The following is a 15,890-nucleotide window of genomic DNA, read 5'->3' on the forward strand; positions in this document are numbered from 1 at the left end:
AGAAAAACAGCCTTGAGCAACTGTGCAATCCAGTGATATGCCACAACCCTCAGCCTGGTAAAGATAGGCTTTTTGAGCCAGGCGTGGGTAATGGTGCACGCCTTTAATCCCAGCACTCGGGAGACAGAGGTAGGAGGATCGCTGTGAGTTCGAGGCCACCCTGAGAATACAGAATGAATTCCAGGTCAGCCTGGAGTAGACTGAAACCCTACCTCGGAAAAAAAAGAAAGAAAGAAAGAAAGAAAATAGGCTTTTCTTTTTCTTCTGACATGCATTAAAATGAATGTTCTGGGTACTAACTGCTTAGTGGTAAACTTCCAAGCCATCCCTTGAAAATGGATTAAAGCTGTCTGAAATGATTTTTAAATGGCTTATAGACCCCAGATGAAATACATTTCCTCAATTTATTCTCAAATTGAAAGGAAATTACTTAATCCCTCATAAATGTTAAGAGCTGTTAACACTTCACATATCCTAGGGTAAAAAGAAATTTTTGTCAGTATCAACCTACTTTTTATTAATTCATTTATAGAAATGGGGCTGGGGTTGTAGCTCAGTGGTAAAGTGTTTACCTAGCATGCACAAGGCCCTGGGTTCAATCCCTAGCACTGCAGAACAACATTTGTAGAAAGCAGTCCAGGCTGCAGCCTGACCACAGCACCAGATAAGCTGTGGTGTTTGAAGACATGGCATTGTCCCTCCACTTGGACCTCCTCCTGTACATTAGCTGCTGATCCTTTCCAGAGCACTATAAGGCTTTACTTCTGTCCCTTCAACCCACTTCTGGTCACATTTGCAAGGACAGTGCCATTAACTGATGCAAGTCTTTAAAAATCCAAACATTCATATTTTGAAGAAACAATTCATTGGGCTGAAGAGATGCCTTAGCAGTTAAGATGCTTGGCTATAAGCCAAAGGACCCAGGCTCAAGTCTCCAGGACCCACATAAGCCAGATGCACAAGGTGGCACATGAGTCTGGAGTTCATTTGCAGTGGCTGGAGGCCCTGGCACACCCATTCTCTCTCTCTCTCTCTCTCCCTTCCTCCCTCTCTCCCTCTCTTGCTCTCTCTGTCACTTTCTTCCTTCCCCCCTCTGCCTCTAAGTCTCTCAAATAAATAAAAGTAAAAAAAAGAAGTCATTCAAGTCTATATTGCACGAATTTATTTTCATAAGACAAACCTGCTAGTTCTTATAATTCTTCATTCTCGATAGATAATGGGAATTAAATTATTTTTGCTTTAAGAGTAGGAATGATGCCAAGTACGATGACCCACACCTTTCCCAGCACTAGGGAAGCTGAGGTAGTAAAGGAACACTGTGAGTTCAAGGCCAGCCTGGAGTACAGAAAGATTTCCAGAACAGCCTGGGCTAGAGTGAGACTTTACCTCAAAAATAATTTTTTAAGAAAGAAAAAAAAAATGGGGCTGTAGAGATGGATCAGAAATTGTAGGCACTTGCTTGCAAAGCCTGATGGCCTGGCTTCAGTTCCCCAGTACTCACTTAAAGCCAGATTCACCAAGTGTCAAATCTATCTGGAGTTCATTTACAATGGCAAGAGGTACTGGTACACTCATTCTCTCTCCCTATCTCCCTCAAATAAATAAATAAATATAATTTATTTTTTAAAAGAAGAAAGAATAGATATGAGAGCTAAAGATATAACTCAAAAGTCAAATGCTAGGGCTGGAGAGATGGCTTAGTGGTTAAGGCGCTTGCCTGCAGAGCCTAAGGACCCAGGTTTGATTCCCCAGTACCCACAAAAGCCAGATGCACAAGATGGTGCATGTGTCTGGAATTCATTTGCACCAGCTGGATGGAGGCCCTGGTGCACCCATTGTCTCTGTCTGTGTGTGTGTCTCTCTTCGTTTGCAAATAAATAAATATTAAAGAATGTAAAAACAAAGTCAAGTGCTTGCCTGTAACCCTGTAACACCTGTATGGCCTTGGGTTTAGTCACCAATGCCACCAAAAAAAAAAAAAAGAAAGAAAAGAAGAGGAGGAGGAGGAGAAAAAGGAAAAGAAGCAGAGAGAGGAAAGGAAAAAAAGAAGAGAAGGAGGAATGAAAATCCTATTTTGGAAAATCATTCACATCTTTGTTTTTCTTCTAACGTCTCATTCACCGCATTCAACAGAATAGTCTGCAACTTGCCAGTGCATCTAGATGACAGCTGACATGCTTCACATCCAAGAACACCTACCTGCCTACCTCAGTCTCTACAGTAGTGCTGCCATCCTGCAGCTGTACTGCCTGCCCTTCATGAGCCCGCCTCCACAGCCCCCCACTCCCACCCCCCAGCCTTGTCCAGCCAGACAACAGACCTCCTCACTCCCTGCTTTCTTAAGCCTCCCTGGGCCTCAAGCCAGGAGGGCATCTCTGTTGTACTTTTCTGGGAGTCTTTCTAGTTCTCAGTTTTGATTTTTATCACATAGTTCTTGTACTGGTGTTTATTTATCTGCTTCCCCATCTTGACTGTGATTTCATGAGAGTACACTCTTCCATTTATCTTTTGTTTTGTTTTGGTTTTTGAGGTAGGGTTTCACTCTAGCCCAGGCTGACCTGGAATTCACTATGGAGTCTCAGGGTGGCCTGGAACTCACAGTGATCCTCCTACCTCTGCCTCTCAAGTGCTAGGATTAAAGATGTGAACCACCATGCACAGCCCCACTTATCTGTTTGTTTCTAGTGCCCCATATATCCCATACTAAATAGTGTTACATGCATATGTATTGATTGACTGAATGAATCATAAATTTGTCTTCTTAATCACAAGGAAATCAGAGAAATTACAAGAGAAGAAATGACAAACTAATAAAATAGATTTTTTTTTATTAGGCTTAAAAATATTTAAGCTCCCCCATAAAAGTTTTTAAATTTCATTTTCTAAATTTTATCTTTGAAAATTTTATACATGTTTATATTGTATTTTGATCATATCTACCCACTATTACCCTCTTTTTTTACCCTCCTAATTCTACCAAACCCCTTTTCCAGTGAACCTCTTTTGTATTTTCATGGGGGTTTAGTTTGTCTTGTTTTGTTTTGTAACCCACCAAGTTCAGTAAGGGTTGTTTGCATGAGCATAGGTGGGGGTATTTACTGGAATATGGACAACTTGCCAGTGTCTACACCACTGAAGAATATGACTTTCTCCTCCCCTAGCAACCATTAGCTGCCACTAACTCCTCTAGGTGGGGAGGGGCCATCTGAGCCCCTCCTACTTCATCTTTCCTTACAAAGAAGCAGAGCTCTTAAAGAGTGGCCGTTCCAAGGCTAGGATGTGAGTCAGTGGTGCTTTTCCTCTCTCTGGCCTAGGTGTTGTGGTTGATGTGGATGAGAGCACTGCTTTCTCGTGGCCTGTGTGTGATCAGTGTGGTGACAGGAGGTTGGAACAGAGACCAGAAGACAGGTAAGGCTGGTTGGCAAACCCCGAGGCCCAAAGCACATGGCAGCAACCAGCCCCAGGTTGCACAGCCTTGTCACCTCTGAGGGCTTCCCAAGAGCTCAGAAGGGTACAGCAGTGCCAAGCTGCAGGGGAGAGGCAGGTGCCCTTGGGCTTCCTGAAGGGGAACTCTTCAGCTCCTCCTGCCTGACCAGAAAAAGAGCTGGGTTCTGTCCTCAGCCGCTTTCTTGTTTGTCAGGACAAAAGAAGAGGACAAATGTGAACAGGTAAGATAAATGTGACAGCTTGTCCTGTGAGAGTGGTACAGACATTCCCAAGGAATAGTGAGCAGCTGTTGAGCATTACAGCCTTTCCCTGGCTACCTTTTGTTCCCTTCTCCTGGGCTAAGGTCAGAACTGGGAGTTGGTGCAGTTGGTCTCTGGAATCACTTCCCTGCCTTCCAAGTGGACTTTGTGATGTGACAGACAAAAGGGTGTGGTCATTATTTATCTGTTTCTTAAGCAAAGAGCAAATGTCAGCTTGATGCCTCCTGGGTTGGTGGCCTTGTATGTACACAAGTCATTGGTGGATCATGTTAGAGACAAGGGGACGGCTCCAGGGAGAAGGCTATGGGAGAAGATACTGGGGGTTAAGAGCAGCCTTGCCTTGCCAGTGTGGGAAGCCCAGATCACCCAGCCTCCTTGAGGGCTTGTCCCTCACTCCTTGGGAGTTTGACTCCCCTAGCCCCATGCTCCTCATGAATGATACTTCTCTGCCCACCCAAGGACCCTCTCAGCAGCCTCCAGTGCTAGAATGTCCCAACAGGTCTAGGCCCCTGGCTGATTTCAGCTTATTCCAGGAATTCCATAGTTACAGCAAGGTCATGTGACTTGAGCAAACATTCATGTTTAGAGAAATATCTGCTGCTTGAAATCTTCTAGTGTGTGTCTGCCTGGGTGCTTATCTCCCCATGTCTTCACACAACAGAGGTGCCTTTTTCTGTGGATATTGTTCCCGGCTGGTTACAACACCTGTTCAAAAGAGGCATCTGCAGGTCTTTCTGGAGTGCCCCTCAAAACCCCAGAGCACCGTGAAGGTCAAGGTAGGAGCAGGGCCCAAAGCACATGTTCATTCCCTTGTCCATCTTGTAGACTTCAGAGATGAGACTGGAGCTGCAGCACGTGTGTATTCTTTGCTCACTGTGTGGTGACTCTGCACCCAGCGCGCTCTCTAGCCCTTAGCTCCCTGCAACTGGTCTTATATTGTGACTTTTTGTTGTTGTTTGAGGTAGGGCCTCACTCTAGCCCACACTTACCTGGAACTCATTCTGTAATCTCAGGCTGGTCTCGAATTTACTTTAGTCCTCCTACATCTGCTCCCAAGTGCTGGGATTAAAGGCATGTACTGCCACAGCTGGTTCTGTATTCTGACTTTTTAAAAAAAATATTTTATATTTTTTTATTTAATTGACAGGGAAAGGAGGGGGAAGAAGAATAGGTACAACAGGGCCTCCAAACTCCAGATGTGTGCACCCCCTTGTGCATCTGGCTAACATGGGTCCTGGGGAATTGAACCTGGGTCCTTTGGCTTTGCAAGCAAACACCCTAACTATAAGCCATCCCTCCAGCCCTGTATTCTGACTTTTTAAAAAACTTTTTTACTTATAATTTTCATAAGGTACATAATCCCTTATTTTTAACTATATACTGTGACTTTAAGTAACACTTCACTTAAGGCCCTGAATTTTGATAACTGTGAAGGGAGATAATGGTTTAAATGTATTTATTTTGGGGCAGAAGTGTCTTGGATGAGCACTTGCCTGTTGGTGAAGTGGAACTGAGTCCTGTTTCCCTGTTTTCACAGCTGTTGCAGAACAGTATTTCTTCACTGCTGAGGTTTGCCACCTCTGAGGATGGGGTAAGTACAGCAAGGCCCCACCCCAGTGTGCCCTGAGTGAGTTGTCCCCAGAGGGACACCCCTCTGCTATATGTTTATTCACAACAAATCCCACCATAAGATGTTATGCGGCTTACCCATTAAAGCACGGGTATGTTTTTCCCCTGTCATTTTCTGACAAATATCCATGTCAGCAAGCTCTCCCCTTCCTCTTTGTAAAGGAGATTCTTTCCAGATCAACCTTGAAACAGACACAGGAGCCTGTTTCCTTGCTTCGGCTCTGGCTACACAGCCTGGAGACCCCCCTGCTGAGCTTTGCAGTCACAGGGGATAGCTTTGCCTGAGGCGTCCTTGAGTTGTTCACTGCTGGGTATTCCAGACTCCAAAGAACTAAAAACATTGCTATTACTCCTCAGAACTAGTTGGCCTGCCTGAAGAGGTACTATGGCGAGACTCAGTAAACTGTGGTGTGTGCCTCCATGAAAAAGATCACCAAAGTATATAATTTATGGGCCAGAGTTTCTCCATTATGAAATTTGCTTCGGAACCTGGGACTTCTGTCCTTTGAGAGGCCACCTGTCTTGTCAAAGCCATTTAAAAGCATTATAGAGGTCATTCATGGAATCACAAAACCCAGAGAAGGGCACTGGGAACCAGCCAGTTAGGATAGCAGTAGGGCACTGGTTCCAGGTCAAGAGACATATGTGACAGATCCACATCCTGGCACTGACTTCAGCCAGCCCAGCATGGGATAAAGAAGATATCCCTAGAACAACTATGGCCATTGGATAGGGATCTTTTTCTAGTGGTTTCATGACTGTATTTCAGCTTCTAGTTCTAGTCAGGGGTGTGGAAGTATGATCTTCAAACCTAACCTCTAGCCATTGTCCCAGCTCTGTGCTCATGGCAGGGCAGCCTTGCCATGCAGAATCATGGTTGGCTCTCTTTCATCTAAACCATGGCTGTCAGTTTGGATGCAGTTGGGACATGGATCCATAAACTAACTGTCAGTCTCCTGGCGGAGTTTTGGTCTGAGGCATGGTTCTCAGCCCTGATTTCACAGGGGCGTGTTCTACAGAGCTCTGAAAACTTCTCCCCTGTGATAAAGTCATCAGTGTTAAAGCTCCTGGGTGACTCCATGCTCCACCTTGGAACCTTCTTAACTGCTAGTGTCACTGTTGTCCAAATAGTAACTGATGATTAGACCCCAGACTGGAGGACACTGAAGCAGTTTTCCTGACTATGTCAATTCAGTACTCACTGTGTGTGACCCAAGAATCAAGATGTTTTGCTGCTCACATGTCCATGCATACTTCCCATCCCTCCCCCAATTGCAGTGAGGCAGAGCCTCCTTTTACCTCTAAGGAGAATAGAGCTCACCAAAAGACATCCTACAAAATAACTGATAGGTCACAGAAGTGACCCGCTGGCAGATTTGGTAGCCAGCCCAGATGGAGAGCATGTGACAGGGACTTGTGGAAATTCCAGTGTTTAGCAAAGGATAAAACCCCATGCCTCTTGGCTGACCCTTGTCTTTTGCATCTTGGGAGAGAGAAGAAAAAGGAGTGGATGATGCCACTCAGGGAGCTGACAAGTCAGAGATTCCCAGTAGAAGGCAGAAGCTAAAGCAGGCAGATCTGAGGTGGAACCTATTCTATGGAGAACATGGGGGGGGGGGGGAGCATGGGAACCACAGCTGGAGAATGATGAACAAGATGATGCCAAGCTCACTGCCTGAACAAATGTAACACTCACACCCACTCCTGGAGCCGAGCTGCACAGGTGCTGATAGTCGCTCTCCAGCTCTATGGCTGCTATCCACACTGTAGGCGCACAAAGGGCATCCACATGGGAGCAGAGCAGTAGACGGTGCTTGATGCTGCCTGTGACTCCACTCTTCTTTACGGACCTTGAGACCGAGAGCCTTGATAGAAATCCCCTCCTTCCCTTGGTTTGGGCATGCTGAGGTGTTTCCTGTGACTCAACTTCTCAACCAGAATGCTCCCATAGGTGAAACCCTGCAGATATGAGCACTCATGAGGGTGAATGTGCATGTGTTCATGTGCATGTGAGTACAGGAGCTTGCTTGTTCATAAGTCTGCTTGAGGATTGAGCTTTCACAGGTATTGAATGAAATGGCACAAGGAGGTCTCAGGTCGTGGTGCCACCTTTGTGGGTGCTCTGGTTTCAGAGACAGCACCACAGAACAAGGGGACATTCCAAGCCTGGAGGCACATTTTAGCAAGCTCTTCACCCTGTCCCCAGCCTTGCTTGCAGTGGCTAGCCAAGCCTTTACCTCTGACCTGGAATGGAACCTGATAGAAGATAGCTATCAAAGGCCTGTGTGGAGACACAGCTGCAAGTTACCTGATCTGGATTCTGAGTCAGAATACATATTCATCAGAATCCAGAGAATCAGCCAGGCATGGTGGTGCACGCCTTTAATCCCAGCACTTGGGAGGCAGAGGTAGGAGGATGGCAGTGAGTTCGAGGCCACCCTGAGACTCCATAGTGAATTCCAGGTCAGCCTGGCCTAGAGTGAAACCCTACCTCAAAAAACAAAAAAAAAAAAAAAAAAATCCAGAGAATCAAATCAGGGCTCTTCACAAGCACCATAGCTCTATTCACTGGAGCAATGTAGTATCCTGGTTAGTGTCAAACCTTACACATTTACTTTAATGTAGTCAACCTACAAATATGAAAGCAGTAATACTGGCTGTTGTGTATGTCCTTTCTCAGTGGTAACATTATAGAAATAGAGTTAAGAATCTGTTCCCTTAACTGTCAGAAAAGGTATACATAAATTGTACCTTTTTTTCTTGTTTTTTGAGGTAGGATCTCACTGTAGTCCATGCTGACCTGAAATTCACTCTATAGTTTCATAATGAATTCAAATTCATGGCAATCCTCCTATCTTGGCCTCCCAAATGCTGGGATTAAAGGCCTACACCACCATCCCCTGCCTTTTTTTATGTTTTTTTTTTTAATTTATTATTTTGTATGTGTGTGAGAGAGAAAAAGGAAATAGGCATGCCAGGACCATTTGCACTGCAAATGAACTCTACAGGTATGGGCCCCTTTGTGCATCTGGTTTTATGTAGGTACTAGGGAATTGAACCTGGGTTGTCAGGCTTTGAAAGTAAGCACTTTTAACCATTGAGCCATCTCCCCAAGCCTGTTGTGCCTGTTAAAGACAGAGGTACAGGAAATGTGACTGTAGTTCAGCAGCAGACAAGTTGCCTAGTTTATACAAAGCCTTGGGTTCAATCAACAGCATTGTCAAAACTAAACAAACAAAATTTACCCACAAAATTACATAAAAATTTAAACTCAGGCCATCTACCAGAATACACACACACACACACACACATATATACATGCATACAGAGTCTAGTCATATGACTAATTCATGAATTTGCTAGTACAGTAAATTCACCATGTTCATTCCCCAAAAATATATGATTTATAACTTAAACTCTATTAATAGATGATACAGCCATACATAACACTTTTATGATTTTTTTCCTTGACTTTCCATACTTCGGAGTCTGTATGGTGCCATACACCTGTAATCCCAGCGTTTGGATCAGAAGTTCAAGATCATCTTCAGCTACATAGCAAATTCAAGTGTCAGACCAGGCGTGGTAGCTCACGCCTTTAGTCCCAGCACTTAGGAGCAGAGGTAGGAAGATCGCTGTGAGTTCAAGACCATCCTGAGACTTCATAGTGAAGTCCAGGTCAGCCTGAGCTAGAGTGAGACCCTGCCTCGAAAAAAAAAAAAAAAATCTCGGAACAAAAACAGTGTACCCCAAAGGAGCACAGCAGTACCTAAGCCATCTTCTTCACACTCATGCAGTCATAGTAGGCCAACTAAAATAGTGAGATACTAGAATACCCAGCTCTCTCCTCCATCTTCCAAGCAATGAATGGTGACCCTATCCTGTAATACCTGGTACTCCCTCCAGATCAGTGATCTCAAGGTTGCCATGTCTTCATATGAGCTCAGGATGAGTGAAAGAATGAGCAGGCCATGAACTTGCCGTCCACTCCACAGGCACTTTGCTTCTGCCACGTCCCTTTTGTCTGGACCAGCAATTCACTCTTGTCATCATGCTGTTGAAAGCGGTTGACCTCACTTTTTTTTTTAAACCCTGACACCAAAACTTGTTACCAAGCACATTACAGAGGCTACATTGGGAAATAAAGTCAGCATCAGTGTGATGTCCCCATCTTAGACTAATTATGCTATTTATTCTGCAAAAAAAAAAAAAAAAATCTTGAAGTGTCTACCTCAGTGTTTATTCTGCACAAGAGCTCTGCAGTTCATTCAGGATCTCACTAGGACCACTCCTCTCTGCCTCACTGGCTCCATCAAGGCAGGGTTGCAGTCTCAAGCCTCCTCAGTCCCCAGCCAGGGCTCTGACAACTTCCATGTGCACCTTAACTCACTTGAGCTGTCAGTCTTTGTCCCTCCCACTGCATTCTGTTCATGAGAAACTAGTCATGGTAGCAAGCCCAAACTTGGTCAAAGCAGTAGCACAAAGATGAGGCACCAGTACCAACATTCTACCTGTTGACCACATAGTTTCACCTCCCCCGCTTTAGTCTCCTTGGTCCTCACCCCTTTGTGGTAGGTGGCCTACATTCAAACACACATAGCAGAATGTTGTGGAGATTTGTCCGCTGCCTTGCACAGAGGAAGGGTTAGGGTGCCCATAACATCCTTCTGTAATTGCCATTCCCTTCTAGAGTTAAGTCTCCCAAAGGTTGGAGATGTCATTCATCCTCAGGTTTCTGAGTCACATTTTTGCCAGAAATGCTCTGCGGTTTAATATGTGGAGGCCAAGCCAGGGCACGCTGCAGTGGTGCTCCCCAGTGGCTGTGTTGCTGTCTGAAGATTAAATTTTCCCAAGATTAACCATGTAAATAAAAATGTTAGTCTCAAGCCAGGTGTGGTGGCACACGCATTTACTCAGGAGGCAGAGGTAAGAGGATCACTCTGAGTTCAAGGCCACCTGAGACTACACAGCCTGAGCTAAAGTGAGACCCTACCTCAGGGAGAAAAAAAAATCTTAGTCTCATGAGGCATGGTGGTGAGTGCCTTTAATCCCAGCACTCAGGAGGCTAAGGTGTGAGGATCACAGTGAGTTCCAGGACAGCCTGGGACAACAGAGTGAGTCCTGGGCCAGAGTGAGACCCTGCTTCAAAAAACCAAAACAAGGGCTGGAGAGGTGGCTTAGCGGTTAAGCGCTTGCCTGTGAAACCTAAGGACCCAGGTTCAAGGCTCATTTCCCTAGGACCCATGTTAGCCAGGTACACAAGGGGGCGCACCATCTGGAGTTCTTTTGCAGTGGCTGGTGGCCCTGGCAAACCCATTCTCTCCCTCCCTCTCTCTCTCCCTCTCTTTCGCTCGCTCACTCGCTCGCTCTCAAATAAATAAATTAAAAAAAAAATTTTTTTTAAGTCTTAGTCTTACTCCCACAACATAAAGATCTTTAACCCAATGTAACTCAAGAAATGTCATACTATTAAGGGAAGTTTGGAGCAAAGCACCAGGAAATCCTTTGACCAGAAGTGTTGCTAGATTGGGGAAGTGTCCCCAAAGGAAGTGGGAGACAGATGCAAGCCAGAACCCAGCCCCTATCAGAGAACAGGCCAATTCTGTGCACAATGTCCCCGAAGTTCTTTCCTAAGCCAACTCATCCTGGCAGCCACTAAAGAGCAATATATTTTAAATGTTCCTTGTGTAAAAGCAGAATTCAGTTATCAGAATGAAGTAGTTCCCCCATTCGCCATAATAAAGGGGCAGCCCTTTAACATCCCCCTGAAAACATTCTCCGTTGGGAAAGGAAAGGTTGTGGCCAAGGGAAGAGCCTCTGCTCTGGCCCATGGCATTCTGCTGGGAACAGAATGTTCAGGAGCCCAGGACTGTTTGCTTTAACCAGCATGCCTCTGTTACTGCAGAGTTATGAAGTGAAGCGTGTCCTAGGGAAGGAGGTGGGGCCGCTGCCCTGCTTTGTCCAGTTCATCTCCACCCACCCAGCCAGCTGTACTGGATTGGAGGAAATCGAGCTTCTGAGTGCTGGAAGAGCCTGCCTCGCCGGACAGCCTCCAAGAGACCCATGAACTTTGCAGTGCAGCTGCTGGCGAAGCAGGAGTGGGGCGGGGGGGGGGGGGGGGGGGGAGCGTAAGTTATTTGTTAACTATGGACAGACTGAATGTATTTTATGATTTTAAAAGAAACAGCTTTGTCTAGGAAATACATTAGTAAGATAGTTTTGTAAATTATTTTCTTAAAAAAATTACCTTTCTGCAAGTTTGGGGACATGTTTCTAAAGCTTAAGTCTGCCTGAACTCTTTGTTTTATTTATTTAAGCAATAATGTTGATACATCAGGACGATTTTGTTCAATCGTAGTTTTAAAGTAAGACATTCCCATGATCTGGCTATTTTTTTTTTCTTTACTTAAACCCCCCCCCCCTCCCGTAAACCTTAAAGCTTTGTCTTAAATTGGGATATTGCTGTCAGCTACAATAAATAAATGTCCAACACAAGCTCTGTGATTCAGTCTGGTGTTTTTGGAAAATTGTTCTGGGGAGCTATGTCAAAGGTGACACTGTTATCCAAAAGTACAGATAAGTTAGCAGGTGTGACAATAGCTATCCTGAATAAGGTACAGGCAGCTCACCCCACCACACACCTGGCTGGTCACTGGGAACTGTGCAGGGCACATGTCGCAGAGCAGTCCATCCAGTGCTTTTGTGGAGATTTCAATTACAGGTAAAGCCACAAAGTTACTCTATTTGGCCCTGGAGATGTTGTATTTTCTTCCTTAAAACATAACAAAAAGCATGCTTAGTTAGTTATATAATACACACTTAGCTGCCAGGACCAAGAAAAGGCGCCAAATACCCAGTTTCCTTAGGAGAAAGGCACATGGCTTTATTGGGATGAAACCCTAAAATACCACAATTACACGTCTGGCCGCCGCGTCTCATGAACTATTTATGACTATCTTGATGCACACTTGGGAAACTTACACGTTGTCTCCAAGACTGAGGAAAGTGAAAGCGAAGTGTCATGCACGCCCTGGATCACTTAAGCGCTCCCTCCACCCTCTAGCGAAGTTAGGGAGCCCTTCAGTTTTCTCACCAGGGGCCCCACTTCAGCCAGCTCCGCACCTCCCACCACCATGGTGCTCACTAGCCAGATCCCCGGCGTCCAGCAAGCCACACGGAACAGGCGGAGGCTGACTGACATGTAAGAAGCTCATTTCCCCAGGGTGGACAACACACCTGGTCCCGTGGCTCCCCAGTGCTAGCCCGGTCCTGGAGCGCACCCTTCCCGGTGCGTCACTGTGCGGAAGTCACTGCCAATATAGGAAGCTGGAGCGATTTAAAATGCTTCTTTATTCTTACAAATGCTGTAAAAATTAATATAAAAGCATGCTCAGTCTTTTCCTCTTATCTACAATACAAAGGGTTTTTTCTTTCTACAAATGTACCTTGACTGCAACGACAGTAAAGACGTAGAAAAAGCTACCATTATAAAAATAATTTAAGGAAAAATATACTCGTATAGCTTCTCTCTCAATTCGGTGTCCACGCTGTAGCTCTTCGGCTCTCGCGTCCCAGAGTTGCTGCAGCGGGCGCCGGCGGGCGGCTGGCTCCAGCGCCCCGGCCGGCCGGGCTCCGGCCCGTCGAGTCTGAGGTATCGTATGGTCGTCGGTGAGTCTGTGCTGGCCGGGGCCGCGCGTTACCGGCAGTCGGAGGCGCCGGCGGGCGGCAGGAACGGCGGGCTGGGCAGCTGCTTGAAGAACTGCCGGAGGCCGGCCAGGTCCCTGGTGAGCTGCTCCACGCGCTGGTGCAGCTTCTCGTTCTCGGCCGACAGCTCCACGAGCTTCTGCTGCATCTCCTGGTTGCGCCGCTTGGCCTTGTCGCGGCTCTTGCGCACCGCGATGTTGTTGCGCTCTCGCCGCTGCCGATACTCGGGGCTGCCGCGGTCCGGACCCCTTTTGCCCGCGCCCTTCTCTCGGGCCGGGCCGGGCGCGGGACTCGGCCCCGGGCTGCCCCGCGGCGGCTCGGGCGATGTGGGCGGCGTCGGCTGCGCGGCCGTGGCCAAGCTCACCACGGTCTGCGCGCACGCGGCCACCTGCGCGGGCAGCAGCGACCCCGGCGCGTCGCCGTCGCCCCAGTCGGGTTCGCGCTTGAGCGGGCGCGGCGCGGCGGGGCCGGCACCCGGGGGTCGCGCGGGGCCGCCGCCGGGCAGCGGCGCCAGGCCGCCCGCCTTGTGGTTGCTGTTGAAGAGGTCGGCGAAGAGCTCGTCGTGGCACAGCTCCAGGGTGGGCACGGCGGCCATGGAATCGATGTAGGCGCTGAAGTCGATGGCGCTCTCGTCGTTGTACATGGCGGGGGCTTGGGCGCCCGGCTCCCCCAGGCCGCCCGGCTCGGGCCCGCGGCCCGGCTTGCCCGCCCGGCCCGGCTCGTAGAAGGCCGCGGGCTCGGCGGGCCAAGGCGCGCCGCTCGCGGGGCCGTCCAGGCTGAAGAGCGCGGCGCTCATGGCGGCGTCGGGCCGGGCTCTGCGTCCGAGCTGGCTGTCACCTCGCGGCGCCCGCCCGCGGCCTTTTCTAGCTCCGCTGACGCGCACGCCCCGCCCCGCCCCGGCTCCGACCCCGCGGGGGCGCCCCGCAGAGGGAGCGAGGGGGGAGGGGGCGGGGGAGGGAGGGCGCGCGGCGGTCCGGGGGCTGCCCGCGACCCCGTCCCGTCGTCAGCGCCCTCGGGGCTCGGTCCGCGCGCGGCCGCGGGACCCCCAGCCCAGCGCGGCGAGGGCGCGCTCTTCTGCCCAGTCCCCCGCGCGGCCGGCGCTGCTGGGAATGACCCGCCCTCTGCCCGCGCTCCGCGGCCTTCCCTCCTTCCTGTTTGTTCCCCGAGCCCCGAGAGAAATCAGATCAGGATCTGACCCCGACGCGCGCCCGCCCGCCCGCCCGGGCAGCCTTCGCTGTCTACGTGGACTGGAGAAGCCAGCACAGCCCCGCTCGCTCCAGAGCCCCGGGGGTCCTATCGGTTCCCACGACCCCCGCCCGGGCGCCTCCGTCCGGTGGCCTGAGGAAGGAAATGACCCGAGAGTTGAGACTCGGGGACGACCTGCGGCAGATAAGTGGCGGGGACCCCAGTCCACGGCTCCAGAGACGGGAGACACACGTCTGTTCTGAGCTCGTAGGACCTGGGGAAGTCACCCTAGTCCACCCTTCGCTGGGGTCCTGGGGCCCAGATGGCCCTAGGGGTCAGGGCTCAGCAAGGCTGACCGATGGATCAAGAGGACCTCTTCACTGAGAGCAGAACCGATGGGAGAGTGGCTGTCACGAATCTGCGTCCACCTCTCCGGCCACCCTAAATGCAGTGCACCCCAGTCCGCGGAGGACTGGCACTGTGCCCAAACGCCACCAGATGGTCCCCTTGGCAGGCTGACGTTTCTTCCAAGTTATTAAAACAGTGCCATCTTGTGGTAATATCTTGCTTTAGTCTCCCCCTGCTTGCTAAATATTCCTTAAAGAGGTGTTTTTTTTTTAAGGCGTGCTCCACCACACCCAGCTTGAGATGTTTCTTTTTTTTTTAATATTTTTATTTATTTATTTGAGAGCGACAGACAGAGAAAGAGGCAGATAGAGAGAATGGGCATGTCAGGGCCTTTAGCCATTGTAAAGGGATTCCAGATGCGTGTGCCCCCTTGTGCATCCGGCTAACGTGGGTCCTGGGGAGTTGAGCCTCGAACCTGGGTCCTTAGGCTTCACAGGCAAGCACTTAACCATTAAGCCATCTCTCCAGCCCAAGAGGTGTTTTTAAAAGCCTGTAATCAAGGCTGAGTAGGGATCTCCGTGAATTTGAGGGCCAGCCTCGTCTGTACAATGAGTTCCAGGTCACCTTGGGCTGGAATGAAGTCCTGCCTTAAAAAAACAAAAAAGCCATTCAAGAATCTAAAGTACTGATCCTTGAAAATAGCTAAAATTTACAGTTAAAGACTCTTGCTTGCAAACCCTAATGGCCCAGGTTGGATTCCTCAGTATACATGTAAAGCCAGATGCACAAAGTGGCTTGTGTCTGGAGTTAGTTTACAGTGGCAAAGGCTCTGGCACGCCCATTCACTCCCTCTTCCTCCCTATCTCCCTCTTTCTGTCTCAAATAAATAAAATACTTTTTTAAAGGCCGGGTTTATATCAATACATATAATAAGGTTGCAAGTTGCTAGCTTTTCATGCTGCAAACTGAATGCATGATGTAGGGCTAGGAAGATTGCTAAATGGTTAGACACTTGCAAAAGCAAGAGGCCCTGGAGCATGCATATGTGTATACACACACACACACACACACACACACACACACACTGGGTTTTTTTAATTTATTTAAAAATAAGTGATCTATTTATTTATTTGAGAGAGAGAGAGAGAGAAAATGGGCATGTCAGGGCCTCTGGCCACTGCAAACAAACTCCAAATGCATGTGTCAACTTGTGCATCTGGTTTTATGTGGGTACTGGGCAATGGAACCTGGTTTCTTTGACTTCATAGGCAAACACCTTAACCATTAAGCCATCTCTCCAACCCCATTTTTGTGTTT

General features: G+C 48.4%; 2 protein-coding genes across 6 annotated transcripts in view; one reads left to right on the plus strand and one right to left on the minus strand.

The window, feature by feature from the left end:
* Spidr (scaffold protein involved in DNA repair) overlaps positions 1-11,439 on the plus strand; it is a 453,987-nt gene extending 442,548 nt beyond the window's left edge. For 4 of the 5 annotated variants that reach the window (XM_045143466.1, XM_045143467.1, XM_045143468.1 and 1 more), the window contains 4 exons: positions 3,315-3,408; positions 4,369-4,483; positions 5,245-5,298; positions 11,242-11,439. In XM_045143466.1, the coding sequence (XP_044999401.1) occupies positions 3,315-3,408; positions 4,369-4,483; positions 5,245-5,298; positions 11,242-11,403 (425 nt within the window). In that variant the 3' untranslated portion in view covers positions 11,404-11,439. Of the gene's footprint in view, positions 1-3,314; positions 3,409-3,640; positions 3,669-4,368; positions 4,484-5,244; positions 5,299-11,241 lie in introns of all 5 variants that reach the window. The other variant, XM_045143469.1, reaches the window with a different exon arrangement.
* A 754-nt stretch (positions 11,440-12,193) lies between these two features.
* On the minus strand, positions 12,194-13,836 carry Cebpd (CCAAT enhancer binding protein delta). Its single transcript, XM_045144012.1, has one exon. The coding sequence runs from the start codon at positions 13,834-13,836 to the stop codon at positions 13,033-13,035; it is 804 nt and encodes a 267-aa protein (XP_044999947.1). The 3' UTR covers positions 12,194-13,032.
* Positions 13,837-15,890: the final 2,054 nt, after the last annotated feature.

Source organism: Jaculus jaculus, chromosome 2 (assembly GCF_020740685.1).
Source record: "Jaculus jaculus isolate mJacJac1 chromosome 2, mJacJac1.mat.Y.cur, whole genome shotgun sequence".
NCBI lineage: Eukaryota > Metazoa > Chordata > Mammalia > Rodentia > Dipodidae > Jaculus > Jaculus jaculus.

Coding starts and splice junctions, on each gene's coding strand:
- Cebpd (XM_045144012.1), bottom strand. CDS start 13,836: ATGAGCGCCGCGCTCTTCAGCCTGGACGGCCCCGCGAGCGGCGCGCCT.